Below are 16,814 nucleotides of genomic sequence, written 5' to 3'. Positions count from 1 at the left end.
ATATTTCATATATATGTAACACATTTTCTTTATCCATTTGTCTGTCGATGAGCATTTAGGTTGCTTCCATGACCTGGCTATTGTAAGTAGTGCTGCAGTGAACATCGCGGGGCAAGTGTCTTTCTGAATTATGGCTTTCTCTGGGTATATGCCCAGTAGTGGGAATGCTGGTTCATATGGTAATTCTGTTTTCAGTTTTTAAGACACCTCCATACTGTTCTCCACAGTGGCTGTATCAATTTACATTCCCACCAACAGTGCAAGAGGGTTCCCTTTTCTCCACACCCTCATCAGCATTTGTTGTTTGTAGACTTTCTGATGGTGCCCATTCTAACTGGTGTGAGGTGATACCTCATTGTGGTTTTGATATGCATTTCTCTAATAATTAGTGATATTGAGCAGCTTTTCATGTGCCTCTTGGCCATCTGTATGTCTTCTCTGGAGAAATATTCATTTAGGTCTTCTGCCCATTTTTGGATTGGGTTGTTTTTTTTTAAGATTGAGCTTCATGAGCTGTTTATATATTTTGGAGATTAATGCTTTGTCTGTTGATTCGTTTGCAAATATTTTCTCCGATTCTGAGGGTTGTCTTTTCATCTTGTTTGTAGTTTCCTTTGTTTTGCAAAAGCTTTTAAGTTTCATTACGCCCCATTTGTTTATTTTTGTTTTTACTTCCATTACTCTAGGAGGTGGATCAAAAAAGATCTTGCTGTGATTTACGTCAAAGAGTGTTCTTCCTATGTTTTTCTCTCAGAGTTTTATAGTGTCCGGTTTTACATTTAGGTCTCTAATCGTTTTTCTTTTTTTTTGCTGTACGCGGGCCTCACTGCTGTGGCCTCTCCCGTTGTGGAGCACAGGTTCCGGACGCGCAGGCCCAGCGGCCATGGCCCATGGGCCCAGCCGCTGCACGGCATGTGGGATCCTCCCGGACCGGGTCACGAACCCGCGTCCCCTGCATCGGCAGGCGGACTGTCAACCACTGCGCCACCAGGGAAGCCCTCTAATCCATTTGAGTTTATTTGTGTATATGGTGTTAGGGAGTGTTCTAATTTCATTCTTTTACATGTAGCTGTCCAGTTTTCCTAGCACCACTTATTGAAGAGGCCTGTCTTTTCTCCGTTGTATATTCTTGCCTCCTTTGTCATAGATTAGTGGACCATAGGTGCATGGGTTTATCTCTGTGCTTTTTATCTTGTTCCATTGATCTATATTTCTGTTTTTGTGCCAGTACCATATAGTCTTGATTACTGTAGCTTTGTAGTATAGTGTGAAGTCTGGGAGTCTGATTCCTCCTGTTCAGTTTTTTTCCCTCAAGACTGCTTCGGCTATTCGGGGTCTTTTGTGTCTCCATACAAATTTTAATATTTTTTCTTCTAGTTTTATAAAAAATGCCACTGGTAATTTGATAGGGATTGCATTGAATCTGTAGATTGCTTTGGGTAGTAGTCATTTTCACAATATTGATTCTTCTAATCCAAGAACATGATATATGTCTCCATCTATTTGTGTCATCTTTTATTTCTTTCATCAGTGTCTTATAGTTTTCTGAGTACAGGTCTTTTACCTCCTTAGGTAGGTTCATTCCTAGGTATTTTATTCTTTTTGTTGCAGTGGTGAGTGGTATTGTTTCCTTGATTTCTCTGTCTGATCTTTCGTTGTTAGTGTATAGGAATGCAAGAGATTTCTGTATATTAATTTTATATCCTGCAACTTTACCAAATTCGTTGATTAGCTCTAGTAGTTTTCTGGTAGCATCTTTAGGATTCTCTATGTATAGTATCATGTCATCTGCAAACAGTGACAGTTTACTTTTTCTTTTCCAATTTGTATTCCTTTCATTTATTTTTTCTTATTGCCATGGCTAGGACTTCCAAAATTATGTTGAATAATAGTGGTGAGAGTGGACATCCTTGTCTTGTTCCTGATCTTATAGGAAATGCTTTCAGTTTTTCACCATTGAGAAAGCTGTTTGCTGTGGGTTTGTCATATATGGCCTTTATTATGTTGAGGTAGGTTCCCTCTATGCCCACTTTCTGGAGAGTTTTTATCATAAATTGTTGTTGAATTTTGTTACAAGCTTTGTCTGCATCTATTGAGATGATCATTTGGTTTTTATTCTTCAATTTGTTGATAGGGTGTATCGCATTGATTGATTTGCGTATATTGAAGAATCCTTGCATCCCTGGGATAAAGCCCACTTGATCGTGGTGTATGATCCTTTTAATGTGTTCTTGGATTCTGTTTGCTAGTATTTTGTTGAGGATTTTTGCATTTATATTCATCGGTGATATTGGTCTTTGCCCGGTTTTGGTATCAGGGTGATGGTGGCCTCGTAGAATGAGTTTGGGAGTATTCCTCCCTCTGCAATTTTTTGGAAGAGTTTGAGAAGGATGGGTGTTAGCTTTTCTCTAAATGTTTGATAGAATTCACCTGTGAAGCCATCTGGTCCTGGACTTTTGTTTGTTGGAAGATTTTTAATCACAGTTTCAGTTTCATTACTTGTGATTGGTCTGTTCGTATTTTCTGTTGCCTCTTGGTTCAGTCTTGGAAGGTTATACCTTTCTAAGAATTTGTCCATTTCTTCCAGGTTGTCCATTTTATTGGCATAGAGTTGCTCCTAGTAGTCTCTTATGATGCTTTGTATTTCTGCCGTGTCTGTTGTAACTTCTGCTTTTTCATTTCTAATTTATTGATTTGAGTCTTTCTCCCTCTTTTTTTTGATGAGTCTGGCTAAAGGTTTATCAATTTTATCTTCTCAAAGAACCAGCTTTTAGTTTTCTTGGTCTTTATTATTGTTCTCTTTGTTTCTGTTTCATTTATTTCTGCTCTGATCTTTATGATTGCTTTCCTTCTACTAACTTTGGGTTCTGTTTGTTCTTTCTCTAGTTCCTTTAGGTGTAAGTTTAGATTGTTTATTTGAAAATTTTCTTGTTTCCTGAGGTAAGATTGTATTGCTATAAACTTCCCTCTCAGAACTGCTTTAGCTGCATTCCATAGGTTTTGGATTGTCGTGTTTTCGTTGTCAGTTGTCTCTAGGTATTTTTTGATTTCCTCTTTGATTTCTTCAGTGATCTCTTGGTTATTTAGTAATGTATTGTTCAGCCTCCATGTGTTTGTGTTTTTTCTGTTTTTTTTCCCTGTAATTGATTTCTAATCTCATAGTGTTCTGGTCAGAAAAGTTGCTTCATATTATTTCAGTTTTCTTAAATTTACCGAGGCTTGATTTGTGACGCAAGATGTGATCTATCCTGGAGAACGTTACGTGTGCACTTGAGAAGAAAGTGTAATCTGCTGTTTTTGGATGAAATGTCCTATAAATATCAGTTAAGTCCCTCTTGTTTAATGTATCATTTAAAGCTTGTGTTTCCTTATTTATTTTTTGTTTGATCTGTCCATTGGTGTAAGTGGGGTGTTAAAGTCCCCTACTATTACTGTGATATTGTCGATTTCTCCTTTCATGGTTGTTATTTAGCATTTGCCATATGTATTGAGCTGCTCCTATGTTGGGTGCATATATATTTATAATTGTTGTATCTTTTCCTTGGTTTGATTTCCTTGATCATTATGTAGTGTCCTTCCTTGTCTCTTGTAACATTCTTTATTTTAAAGTCTATTTTATCTGATATGAGTATTGCTGCCCCAGTTTTCTTTTGATTTCCGTTTGCATGGAATATCTTTTTACATCCGCTCACTTTCAGTCTGTATGTGTCCCTACGTCTTAAGTGGGTCTCTTGTAGACAGCATATATATGGGTCTTGTTTTCGTATCTGTTTAGCGAGCCTGTGTCTTTTGGTTGGAGCATTTAATCCATTCACATTTAAGGTAATTATTGATACGCATGTTCTTATTACCGTTTTCTTAATTGTTGTGGGTTTGTTTTTGTAGGTCTTTTTCTTTTGTGTTTCCCACTTAGAGAAATTCCTGTAGCATTTGTTGTAGAGCTGGTTTGGTGGTGCTGAATTCTCTTAGCTTTTGCTTGTCTGTAAAGCTTTTGATTTCTCCGTTGAATCTGAATGAGATCCTTGTCGTGGAGAGTAATCTTGGTTGTAGGTTCTTCCTTTTCATCACTGTAAATATATCATGCCGCTCCCTTCTGGCTTGTAGAGTTTCTGCTGAGATATCAGCTGTTAACCTTCTGGGAGTTCCTTTGTATGTTATTTGTTGGTTTCCCTTGTTGCTTTCAGTAATTTTTTTTGTCTTTAATTTTTGTCCATTTGATTACTATGTTTCTCGGCATGTTTCTCCTTGGGTTTATCCTTCCTGGGACTCTGCGTTTCCTGGACTTGGGTGGCTGTTTCCTTTTTGATGTTAGGGGTGTTTTTGACTACAATCTTTTCAGGTATTTTCTCGGGTCCTTTCTTTCTCTCTTCTCCTTCTGGGACCCCTTTAATGTGAATGTTGGTGCATTTAATGTTGTCCCGGAGGTCTCTTAGGCTGTCTTCATTTCTTTTCATTCTTTTGTCTTTATTCTGTTCTGTGGCAGTGAATTCCACCGTTTTGTCTTCCAGATCACTTATCCATTCTTCTGCCTCAGTTATTCTGCTATTGATTCCTTCTAGTGGTTTTTTCATTTCACTTACTGTATTCTTCATCTCTGTTTGTTCTTTAATTCTTTTAGGTATCTGTTCTTTAATTGCTCTACATCTTTGTTAAACATTTCTTGCATCTTCTCCATCTTTGCCTCCATTCTTTTCCTGAGGTCCTGGATCATATTCACTGTCATTATTTTGAATTTTTATTTTGGGAGGTTGCCTATCTCCACTTCATTTAGTGGTTTTCCTGGGGTTTTGTCTTGTTCCTTCATCTGGTACAAAGTTATCTGCCTTTTCATTTTGTCTATCTTTCTGTGAATGTGGTTTTCCTTCCATAGGCTGCAGGATTGTAGTTCAATCACGTGGTAGTTTTATTTTTGAGTTTTTGGGGAACTCCGCACAGTTTTCCTCAGTGGCTGCAGCAGTTTACTTTCCCGTCAGCAGTGCAGGAGGGAACGTGTTCCTTTGGCTCCTCATCTTGCCTGATTCTGTGTGTTTGTTTCTGTGTATTTGGTAGGTCAGCTGCATTTCCTGGTCTTGGTATAGAAGGTGCCCTGTGGGGCCCGCTAGTGCAGTGCCCCCAGACTGCATTGGAGCCGGGTGCCCCAGGAGCGTCCCCTGTGTGGCCGGGCCAGGCTGGCCTCCCGTGCGCTACCGTGTGCGCTGGGCTCTGAGGCCCGGATACAGCTGTTGCTGGTGCTCCGGTGTGTGCGGCCAGCCCTTGGGGCAGGAGCCACGTTGGGGGATGCTGGTGCTGGCCAGAGGTGTCTGGCCAGGCAGGGGTGGATTTGGAGAGGCTCTGGTGCCGGCAGAGGGCACGCACCAGGACTGGTGGGGCGTGGGCTGCTTGGGAGGAGCGCGGGCCGTGGTGGGTCCGCAGCTGAAACCGGGTGGGGTGAGCGGGGCTGTGACGGGTAAGATGGGGAGTGAGAAAGGGGCTGGCAGTACCTGGCCAGCTCGGTGGAGGACAGGGCTCCCATAGCCGCCCCCGCACAGCCAGCGCCTGGTGCTCGCCAGCCCCTGGGGACCCTGAGAACGTGCCAGCAGAGCCCTGCCCCTTTGGCACACGATTTGGAGTGAGTCCATGCCACTCCTTCATGGGAGAGGAGACCCAGGTGCTTTTCGAGCTGCAGCCCCTGTGCTGGGCCTCGGGGGGAGCGGCTCTCGTTCCTTGCAGTCCCCTGGCTCTCCCGGATGTTCTGGGGGCTTGTCTTGCGGGTGCAGGGTCTCCAGCTGGGGAGCCCGATGTGGGTCCGGACCCTGCAGTCGCATTGCTGGGGGAGCAGGCCACACTGCGCCGGCCCGTCTGCGTGGCTGCTTTCTGCCTTCAGCTGTGCAAGGTCTGTCCTGCTGGTCCTCAGGGCGTTTTCAGAGAGTTTTCTACTTGTAGCTCTGATCTTGATTTCAGATTTCTCACCTCCAGAACTGTGTGGTAATAAGTTTGTGTTGTTTTAAGCTGCTGAGTTTGTGATAATTGGTTACAGCAGCGACAGGAAACTAATGTAACCAGCACGTGGCAGGACTGGGATTTAAGCCTTGGTCTGAGGCTAAAATTTGCAGTTTATGGTCACGCTGTGATTATGTGACTTCAGGCGGTAATACTCAGAACTAATACGTTTGTTCATAGAGCATGTCTTTGCTGGGTGTCTTCTGTCTGAAGAGTGATGGATTGGGTGCTGGGCTCAGAGATGGGAATCCCTGGGTTCCTGCCATCGCGAGCTCAGCGTGGTGAGAAGACAGACGAGGAGCACAAGCTCTGCAGATTTCAGGGTTCATTTGTGCACGCACGCCGGGTACTGTGAGTGGGAATCTTGAACATGGAGAGATGGAGGAGGTGCACAGCCCACGGTTCTTTTTGGGGAGGTGACGAGAGGCAAAGGCCTGCAGGGTGGCGAGGGGCCTGCTGGGGAGGGGCTGGGGAGGATGTTCCAGGCAGCGGGAGCAGTGGGTTTCCGGGCGTCCAGGCTGCCGGCTGTGGTCGGGTTCATGAGAGCTGGGCTGCCTGCTGCAGAGCGCTGGGGAGGGGTGAGGTCGCACAGAATGCGGGGTCAGTGTGAGAGAGGCTTCCGCGCTGTAATTTTTCTGTGAGGAACAGGTCTGGGCCTTGATGTTTACGAGGTCTGCCTGCCTGCTTTGGCTGAGGTGTGCTTTAGTGCAGCGCCGAGAGCCATGGTTCTTGGTGGCAGTGAGCAGCTGAGGTCCGTCCACTGGTTACTGAGCTGCAGGCCAGAACCTGGCTTTTCGTCCCGGACGTGTCTAGCTGTGGCCGCTGTGCAGCATCCACACTTAGCGTGCATGCACCACGTAGGACTGGATCCTGTGGGAGAAAGGAGACCTCAGGACACAGCCTTGGCAGTCTCCCGAGATACGATATGTACAGCTGTGTGTGTGGGCAGGGTCAGCTCGGGAGCCTGGGCGCAGAGGCCTGCAGGATGCCTGAGGGAGGCTCCTCCGGAGGCGGCTGATGCCAAGAGACCAGAGCAGAGTCCAACTCGGCACAGGCAGCGCCAGTCGCTGTCAGAGCACAAGCGGGACAGAGTGTTTAAGGGTCCGTCGGATGAAGACAGGTGAGGGAGGAGGAGGCCGTGCTGTCTGAAACAGAGCTGTTAGTTTTAAGACCTTGTGAGCTTGGTCAGATGATACTATTATGCTGTGTGACAGCGGCTGCTTTCTGTTTTTCCCCAGATCCCCAGACTTCAAGGGAGATTTTTGATTTTGCACTAAAGGCAATCTGTCCTCAGGTAAGATTTAATATTCCTCTTAATTCTTTTTCAGCTGAGCCTTGTGATTGTCAAACATTGATGGTAAATTTTTTTTTTAATAGATTGATCTGAAGAGATACGCGGTGCCTTTGGGTAAGATCCTATATTTAATGAGGTGGAATGTTTCAGATTATTAAGTTAATGCATTGAGTGAACGTTTGCTTAAACTGTGAGTGAAAGTCAGTGCAATGACACCTGTGAGGCTCCCATGCGGTTACGACGGGGCCTCTTGGGTGCTGGTTGAGATGGTCATACTTAGATCACATGATTGCAGAAAAAAATCTCTTCAGAGCAACGCTCAGGGGATCCAGATTGTTTGATTCTGACTTTATCTGAATAAACCCTGATCCTACTTCCGACCTTTGTTTTGGGAGTCACGGGCCTGTCGATTAGATGGAGGATGGAGGCAGCAGAGGTCTCGGGGCACCACTGGGTCACTAGAGTGAGGGTGCTGGAGCCTCCTTTGTGAGCACAGTTTTAATTTGACGTGTGCCTGAAGCTTTTTCTTAGCTCTTTGTTCCGCCCTTTGTTGTCTTATTTTAAATGTGTATTTTGCATTTGCAGCTGGCTTGTCCATATTTACCCTGCATGCATCTCAGTTTAGCACCTGCCTCCTGGACAACTACGTTTCCTTATTTGAAATACTGTCGAAATGGTGTAGCCACACAAATATGGAATTGAAAAAAGCTGCATATTCAGCTCTGGAATCTTTCCTGAAACAGGTACTGTTTAAAATTCTTTCTATGCAAAAAATTAAATTCCAGTCTTGTGCATGAACGTTTGAAAAGTAAATACAGGTTGATCCATTAGTTTCCATGGTACTTAAAGAAAAAGCATGCTTATCCATCAGCCGCATGGGTGGCAGCAGGTCTGGAAGAAACCTCAGAAGATGCCAGATCGGATCAGGGCCTCAGAGCCAAGGCTAGATAGAAGAAGTGGTGACAGGGAGGGACGGCTGGGAGGCCAGGGCTCCCTGGAGCCGGTGGCCCAGTGAGGGTGGGGGTCAGCATCAGCTGCCATGTTAAGACAAGATGCTTGTGTCTCCATGGCTTCGTGACTGAGATGAGCCCACCTGCCCTGGGGTCTTTCCGTCCAGCTGGGGTGTGGATGCAGGGGGAGCCTGCAGGTGGCTGGGTGTCTCCATTGGCCAAGGAGCAGGTGCTGTGGTTCTGAGTGCCCAGTGGCAGCTGGAAACACCCAAGGGTGGGCTGGTGGCGGGAATGAGACTGGCTGGGGCGGCGCTGATGGAAATTCTGAAGAGCGGCATTGGGAGCCCTCACGCACCTGGGGCACAGCTGCTGTCCTGCTGCAGGCATATCCCACAGCTCCTGTAGGGACTCTTGGGGCGTTTACTGCTTTATTTTATTTTATTTTTTCATGAGATAGCACTTACATGTGGAATCTAAAAAAAGGGTACAAATGAACCCATCCACAAAACAGAAATAGAGTCCCAGATGCAGCAGCAGACGCGTGGCTACCAGGGGTTGGGCTGCGGGGGCTCTTGTAACGGGACCAGCTGAGGACATTGCTGAGCAGCACCCTTGCCGACTGTTCTCGTGGCTCTGGAGCAGACATAATTTCAGCCCCGCTGTTGGGTGTACAGTGTTACCCTACTGTGATTTTATTTGAATTTCCAGGGTGACTGTTGATGATCTTTTTTTCCTGTAGTGGTTTGCCATTCTTATGTCTTGTTTTGTGACGTGTTCCTTCAGATCTTTTGCTTGCTTTGAAATCAGGTTGTATGTCATTTTATTAATGAGCTGTAAATGCTCCTTATACAATTAGGAGACAAACCCTTTTCTAAAAATAGTGCAAATAGTTTTTCTCTGTGGCTTCCCTTGTCTTTTTCTTAACTGTATCTTTTGAAGAGCAGGACTTTTAAAGTTTAAGTCCAATTTACCAGTTTTCCAATTGGTCCTCTTTTCTATACCCTAAGAAAACTTTACCTATCCCGTGGTTGCAGAGATTTTCTCCTAGTTTTCCACAAGGAGTTTTGTAGTTCATAGTTTTAACATTTACGTTTAGGTTTATAACGCGTTTTGAGTTATTTTTTGTGTATCATGTACAGTAACGTTTGAAGTTGATTTTTCCCCCTTTTTTTGATTCGAGCACCATTTGTTGAAGACTTCTTTCCCCATTGACTTACCTGGGCACCGTGGTCACAAAGCGGTTGACTACATGTGTGGAGGTTTATTTGTGGACTGTTCCATTTGTCTTTCTGTCTGTCCTTACGGCAGTACCTCACTGTGTTGATGACTCCAGCTTTATATTAAGTCCTGAAATTAGGTAGTGGATGTCTTCCAATTTCACTCTTCTTTCCATTGTTGTTTTGCCTATTGAATGAGCATTTTTTTTTAAGGCATTTTAAGAGTGAGAAATTGTGGAGAACAAAGTGACTTATTTTACACTGGAGAGAGAGAGAGAAATGAATTTGATTCATCTTGAGTGTCTGAGCTTTTATTTTTTTGAATTTTATTTTATTTTTTATACAGCAGGTTCTTATTAGTTATCTATTTTATACATATTGGTGTATATATCAGTTCCAATCTCCCAGTTCATCACACCACCACCACCACCACCCACCCCGCTTTCCCGCCTTGGTGTCCATACGTTTGTTCTCTGTGTCTATTGCTGCCTTGCAAACCAGTTCATCTGTACCATTTTTCTAGATTGCACATATATGTGTTTATATATGATATTTGTTTTTCTCTTTCTGACTTATTTCACTCTGTATGGCAGTCTCTAGGTCCATCCACGATGCTACAAATGACCAATTTCGTTCCTTTTTATGGCTGAGTAATATTCCACTGTATATTCGTACCACATCTTTTTTATCCATTCGTCTGTCGATGGGCATTTAGGTTGCTTCCATGACCTGGCTATTGTCAGTAGTGCTGCGGTGAACATTGGGGTGCATGTGTCTTTTTGAATTATGGTTTTGTCTCTGGGTATGTGCCCAGTAGTGGGATTGCTGGGTCATATGGTAATTCTATTTTTAGTTTTTTAAGGAACCTCCATACTGTTCTCCATAGTGGCTGTACCAATTCACATTCCCACCAGCAGTGCAAGAGGGTTCCCTTTTCTCCACACCCTCTCTAGCATTTGTTGTTTGTACATTTTCTTTTTTTTTTTTTTTAAGGTTTTAACATCTTTATTGGAGTATAATTGCTTAACAATGGTGTGTTAGTTTCTGCTTTATAATAAAGTGAATCAGTTATACATATACATATATCCCCATGTCTCTTCCCTCTTGCGTCTCCTTCCCTCCCAACCTCCCTATCCCACCCCTCTAGGTGATCACAAAACACCGAGCTGATCTCCCTGTGCTATGCGGCTGCTTCCCGCTAGCTATCTATTTTACATTTGGTAGTGTATATATGTCCATGCCACTCTCTCACTTTGTCACAGCTTACCCTTCCCCCTCCCCGTATCCTCAAGTCCGTTCTCTAGTAGGTCTGTGCCTTTATTCCCGTCTTGTCCCTAGGTTCTTCATGACCATTTTTCTTTTTTTAGATTCCATATATATGTGTTAGCATACGGTATTTGTTTTTCTTTTTCTGACTTACTTCACTCTGTATGACAGACTCTAGGTCCATCCACCTCACTACAAATAACTCAGTTTCGTTTCTTTTTATGGCTGAGTAATAGTCCATTGTATATATGTGCCACATCTTCTTTATCCATTCATCTGTTGATGGACACTTAGGTTGCTTCCATGTCCTGGCTATTGTAAATAGTGCTGCAATGAACATTTTGGTACATGACTTTCTGAATTATGGTTTTCTTAGGGTATGTGCCCAGTAGTGGGATTGCTGGGTCATATGGTAGTTTTATTTTTAGTTTTTTTTTTTTTTTTGCGGTACGCGGGCCTCTCACTGTTTTGGCCTCTCCCGTTGCGGGGCACAGGCTCCGGATGCACAGGCTCAGCGGCCATGGATCACAGGCCCAGCCGCTCCACGGCATGTGGGATCTTCCCGGACCGGGGCACGAACCCGTGTCCCCTGCATCGGCAGGAGGACTCTCAACCACTGCGCCACCAGGGAAGCCCTATTTTTAGTTTTTTAAGGAACCTCCATACTGTTCTCCATAGTGACTGTATCAATTTATATTCCCACCAACAGTGCAGGAGGGTTCCCTTTTCTCCACACCCTCTCCAGCATTTATTGTTTGTACTTTTTTTGATGATGGCCATTCTGACCGGTGTGAGATGATACCTCACTGTAGTTTTGATTTGCATTTCTCTAATGATTAATGATGTTGAGCATTCTTTCATGTGTTTGTTGGCAATCTGTATATCTCTTCTTTGGAGAAATGTTTGTTTGGGTCTTCTGCCCATTTTTGGATTGGGTTGTTTGTTTTTTTAATATTGAGCTGCATGAGCTGTGTATATATTTTGGAGATTAATCCTTTGTGCATTGATTCGTTTGCAAATATTTTCTCCCATTCTGAGGGTTGTCTTTTTGTCTTGTTTATAGTTTCCTTTGCTGTGCAAAAGCTTTTAAGTTTCATTAGGTCCCCTTTGTTTATTTTTGTTTTTATTTCCATTACTCTAGGAGGTGGGTCAATAAAGATCTCGCTGTGATTTATGTCAAAGAGTATTCTTCCTATGTTTTCCTCCAAGAGTTTTATAGTGTCTGGTCTTATATTTAGGTCTTTAATCCATTTCAAGTTTATTTTTGTGTATGGTGTTAGGGAGTGTTCTAATTTCATTCTTATACACGTGACTGTCCAGTTTTCCCAGCACCACTTATTGAAGAGACTGTCTTTTCTCCATTGTATATTCTTGCCTCTTTTGTCATAGATTAGTTGACCATAGGTGTGTGGGTTTATCTCTGGGCTTTCTATCCTGTTTTGTTGATCTGTATTTCTGTTTTTGTGCCAGTATCATATTGTCTTGATTACTGTAGCTTTGTAGTATAGTGTGAAGTCCGGGAGTCTGATTCCTCCAGCTCCGTTTTTTTCCCCTCAAGACTGCTTCGGCTCTTCGGGGTCTTTTGTGTCTCCATACAGATTTTAAGATTTTTTTGTTCTAATTTTGTAAAAAATGCCACTGGCAATTTGATAGGAATTGCACTGAATCTGTAGAATGCTTTGGGTAGTATAGTTGTTTTCACAATACTGATTCTTCCAATCCAAGAACATGGTATATCTCTACATCTTTTTGTGTCATACACCATGATCAAGTGGGATTTATCCCAGGGATGCAAGGAGTTTTCAATATGCGCAAATCAATCAATGTGATAAACCATATTAACAAATTGAAGAATAAAAACCATATGATCATCTCAGTAGATGCAGAAAAAGATTTTGACAAAATTCAACACCTATTTATGATAAAAACTCTCCAGAAAGTGGGTGTAGAGGGAACCTACTTCAACATAATAGAGGCCATATATGACAAACCCACAGCAAACATGATTCTCAATGGTGAAAAACTGAAAGCATTTCCTATAAGCTCAGGAACAAGACAAGGATGTTCACTCGCCACTATTATTCAACATAGTTTTGGAAGTCCTAGCTACAGCAGTCAGAGAAGAAAAAGAAATAAAAGGTATATAAAAGGTATATAAATTGGAAAAGAAGAAGTAAAACTGTCACTGTTTGCAGATGACATGATACTATACATAGATAATCCTAAATATGCCACCAGAAAACTACTAGAGCTAATCAATGAATTTGGTGAAGTTGTAAGATACAAAATTAACGCACAGAAATCTCTTGCATTCCTGTACAGTAACAACAAAATATCAGAAAGAGAAATGAAGGAAACAATACCATTCAGCATTGCAACAAAAAGAATAAAATACCTGCCTAAGGAGGAATAAACCTACCTAAGGAGGTAAAAGACCTGTACTCAGAAAACTATATAAGACACTTGTCTTTCCTTCTGATTTTTAGTTTTGAGCCGTCCCCGGGTTCCCTCCTGTGGGTCCCAGTCTGTTGGTGACTGAACTCACCGGCCACTGGGCTGCCCAGCTCTGTGTCACCATGAGTCACAGATGAGTCTAAAGATGCCTTCTGCTTCATCAGGGAGCTTTCGTCCGGAGCCTGTGTTTTGTGCAAACGTCTTCCTGCATCTACCTGGTCTCTTTCAGTCCCTTTCTCTAGGAAAAAAAGCGTCACATATAATAAAGGCTTACTTGAGAAAGTACCTTTTCTGAACCTGTTGGAGACTAAGCAACAGATGGAAGAAATGGTTCTTTATGAGTAAAAGCAGCTGTGGAACTGTGACAACACATTGCTAATGTCTTATTCAGCAGTTCTAGCCTTTTCACATTTGGAGAGATTCTTTTGTTTTCCTAGAAATGTCTCTAAAGTAAACATTATGCCATTGCAGCTTTCTTTTATGGTAGCGAACGACGCAGAGACGCACAGGAGTAAGCTGCGGTACTTCATGGAGCAGTTCTATGGCATCATCAGGAACGTGGACGCAAACAGCAAGGACTTGTCCGTCGCTGTTCGTGGATATGGACTGTTTGCAGGGGTATGCCCATTAATGTACTCTTGTCTTCTTAGTTTCACTTGAGTGTTTAAAGGAATGTACTTTATTGTATTTTGAATATCATCTCACACTTGTGAAAATATTGTTCTTACTTGCTTTGTCATTAACTTGTTTTTTTCAGTGCCTGCTGTGTACTAGGATTCTGTATGTGTATTATCTCAAATACCCATAACTCTCCCACAAGCTTTTAGGAATATGATTCCACTTTACAGGTGAGGAAACTGAGGCCCAGAGAAATTAGGTAACTTGTGAAAGGGCACACAGTGAACAGTTGACAGAACCAAGACATAACTCCGACCCGAAGACGAGAAACACCACGTTTTTCCTGCTGCCGCGCTGCCCATTGTTGATGAGGCGCAGTTTGGTGGTGACACTCGGCACGCTAGCTAGAGCCCCTGCGCCTGCGTGAGGTCTGTGTAGGGGCGTGGAGCACCGCTGTGGGTGCTCCCACTCGACAGAGGACGTCACTCCCTGCCTCTGTGCAGATCTGCCTCCCCGGCTGCTTCCCTGTTGTAGGGTCTGTGCGTCTGTTTCCAGCCCTCCACACCACTCCTCTCTCCTTCCCTCATGCTTCCTCATTTGTTTCCAGATTATCCTTTCCCCTTAAAAATAAACCTGTATCTCCACTTGTCTCTGCGGCTCCTTTCAGTGTACTTAGGGCAGAAGAAACAGTGTGTGAGAAGGCTCAGAGGTGACCGAGAGCCTGGGCTTCACAGCTTCAGACCCTGAGGTCTGGCCAGCTTGGACTTGTTTGTTGTGGTGCCGTAGTGTAGCCAGAGCGTGACCAACAGGGAGGAAGGGAGAGGACGCGGCAGAGATACAGGGGCCAGAGTCTCCTGGAGGAGGGACTCGAGCCGAAGTCTCAGGGGCCTCAGGAGCACGTGGCCGGGCGGAGGACGGCACAGCCGGGGGCGTGAGTGAGGAAGGTGCCTCCGGCTGCCGTGTGCTGTGCCTCTTCCTCTGGGCGAGTGGCCTCTGGGCAGGGCCTGCGCCCAGTTCTCTTTGATGACTTTCATCTTCCCAGTGCCTAGAACACAGGGTTCAATAGGTGTGTTGTGTGTTAATAACTGTTCAGAATGTACTTACAGATTTTTCAGAAAGCATCTTTAGGACATGCACTGTATTTTGTATCTGTATTTCTTCTCCATTAAAAAGCTTGTTAACATTCAGTTTATAACAACACGGCTTAACACGACACCTTAAACACCATTATTTTGAGGTTGGTAAGGTTGACAGAGGCTTGTTTTCTTTCCCTAAAGCCTTGCAAGGTTATAAACGCAGAAGACGTTGGCTTCATGTTCGTGGAGCTTGTTCAGCGCTGCCGGCAGCTGTTCCTCACCGAGACGGACACTGCCGAGGACCACGTCTACCAGATGCCCAGCTTCCTCCAGTCTGTTGCCAGTGTCTTGCTTCACCTTGATACGGTGAGTGAGATAGTTGATTAAACGGAGCACACTTTTGACTATTTTACCTCAGTTCTTCAGGTAATTTGATGGTGTAGCAGGTTAATATGCATTCAGTACGGGCACATTGAGGTCAAGGTGACCTTTTTTTCCCTAATATCTTTATTTATTTATATTTATTTATTGGGTTGCACCAGGTCTTAGTTGTGGCACGTGGGCTCCTTAGTTGTAGCAGGCGGGCTCCCTAGTTGTGGCATGCCTGTAGGGTCTAGTTCCCCGACTAGAGATTGAACCTGGGCCCCCTGCATTGGGAGCATGGAGTCTTATCCACTGGAGTACCAGGGAAGTCCCCAAGGTGACATTTTTAGCTAGTATTTTGTATCGGTATGGTTTTTGTCATGCAACTTGACTTTTTGTTCCCAAAGTAGGAAAAATTATTTGTTACTTTTTATCTTTCTAAAAGATTAAGATTGCTGCTTGGGGTAGAATTGCACCTTAAGTATCATTTAGACAGTTACTCTGATTTTTTTTTAGACAATCACAACAATAAGTTAGCAGAATAGGTAATAATCCTGGTTTTTCATTCATCTGATACGTGTCTAATGGCGTCGTGTTTACTGTGACTGTCTGTATGGTCCCTGTAGTTATTCATTGCCTGCCCTAGCTGTTCGTGTGCTCTCCTTTCTGGCAGGTTCCTGAGGTGCACATGCCAGTTCTGGAGCACCTCGTGGTCGTGCAGATAGACAGTTTCCCCCAGTACAGTCCAAAAATGCAGTTGGTGTGTTGCAAAGCCATAGTGAAAGTTTTCCTGGCCTTGGCAGAAAAAGGACCAGTTCTCTGGAATTGCATTAGTACCATGGGTGAGTTTGGAATTCACTTGTTTTGAGGACGATGAATGGGTAATACTTAACATGTTGTTTGATATAAAGAACATCTGGTTGCCAAATTCTTTTGTATCTTTTGATGCCTCTTCGAGAACACCTAGTATTTCAGTGGACCAAAATATCCTTTTTCTATCCATTTTTTGAATTTTTTTCCCTCTTTCTTTTGCTTTTGAATCTTAATAGTCTAAAATTTAAAACTAAAGAAAAAAAAGAAAAAAATTAAAACTAAAGATATTACCAAACTTAGAGAAAAACTTGAGAGGTAAGTTATGTTCAAAAAGATAATGGCTGTCATTTTCATTGAGTGGTTATATTTTTCAGTGTATTTTTCTTTTTTGTTTTCATTTTCTTTTTATAGTGCATCAAGGTTTAATCAGAATATGTTCTAAACCAGTGATCCTTCAAAAGGTAAATTCTGAATGTATGATTTGAAAGTTAGTCTTTTGTCATCTTGAAAGCTAAAGATGTTGCTGGAGTTTTTAGTCTGTAAATATACAAAAGTGGCTTTTTTGTTATTAGCCATTTAGCTACATTTTGAAAAGTATAGGCTGTAATACCTAAGTACTTTTTCCGGTGATGGTTATGAGACATCCTTAAACATAACCTTACTACTATACATACATTTTTACAAAAAGGGATCTTTTTCTCTTGAAGCTAAGCTGTAGGACAAAATACTTAGGTATATTATGGGAGGCATGTCTTAGAAACTTTAAGTTAACAGGAAATAGGAT

At 43.1% G+C, this 16,814-nt stretch overlaps 1 protein-coding gene across 2 annotated transcripts in view; it reads left to right on the top strand.

The window, feature by feature from the left end:
* PRKDC (protein kinase, DNA-activated, catalytic subunit) overlaps nt 1-16,814 on the top strand; it is a gene marked incomplete at both ends in the record, with an annotated part of 161,579 nt that overhangs the window by 8,046 nt on the left and 136,719 nt on the right. For both annotated transcript variants that reach the window (XM_079722235.1, XM_079722234.1), the window contains 7 exons: nt 7,218-7,273; nt 7,357-7,387; nt 7,859-8,016; nt 13,632-13,778; nt 15,056-15,220; nt 15,891-16,059; nt 16,442-16,491. In XM_079722235.1, the coding sequence (XP_079578361.1) occupies nt 7,218-7,273; nt 7,357-7,387; nt 7,859-8,016; nt 13,632-13,778; nt 15,056-15,220; nt 15,891-16,059; nt 16,442-16,491 (776 nt within the window). The remainder of the gene's footprint in view (nt 1-7,217; nt 7,274-7,356; nt 7,388-7,858; nt 8,017-13,631; nt 13,779-15,055; nt 15,221-15,890; nt 16,060-16,441; nt 16,492-16,814) is intronic.

The sequence above is a fragment of the Hyperoodon ampullatus genome (assembly GCF_949752795.1).
Source record: "Hyperoodon ampullatus genome assembly, chromosome: 17".
Taxonomy (NCBI): Eukaryota; Metazoa; Chordata; class Mammalia; order Artiodactyla; family Ziphiidae; genus Hyperoodon; species Hyperoodon ampullatus.
The sequence above is the reverse complement of the archived record's forward strand: the minus strand, read 5'-3'. Positions and strand labels throughout refer to the sequence as shown.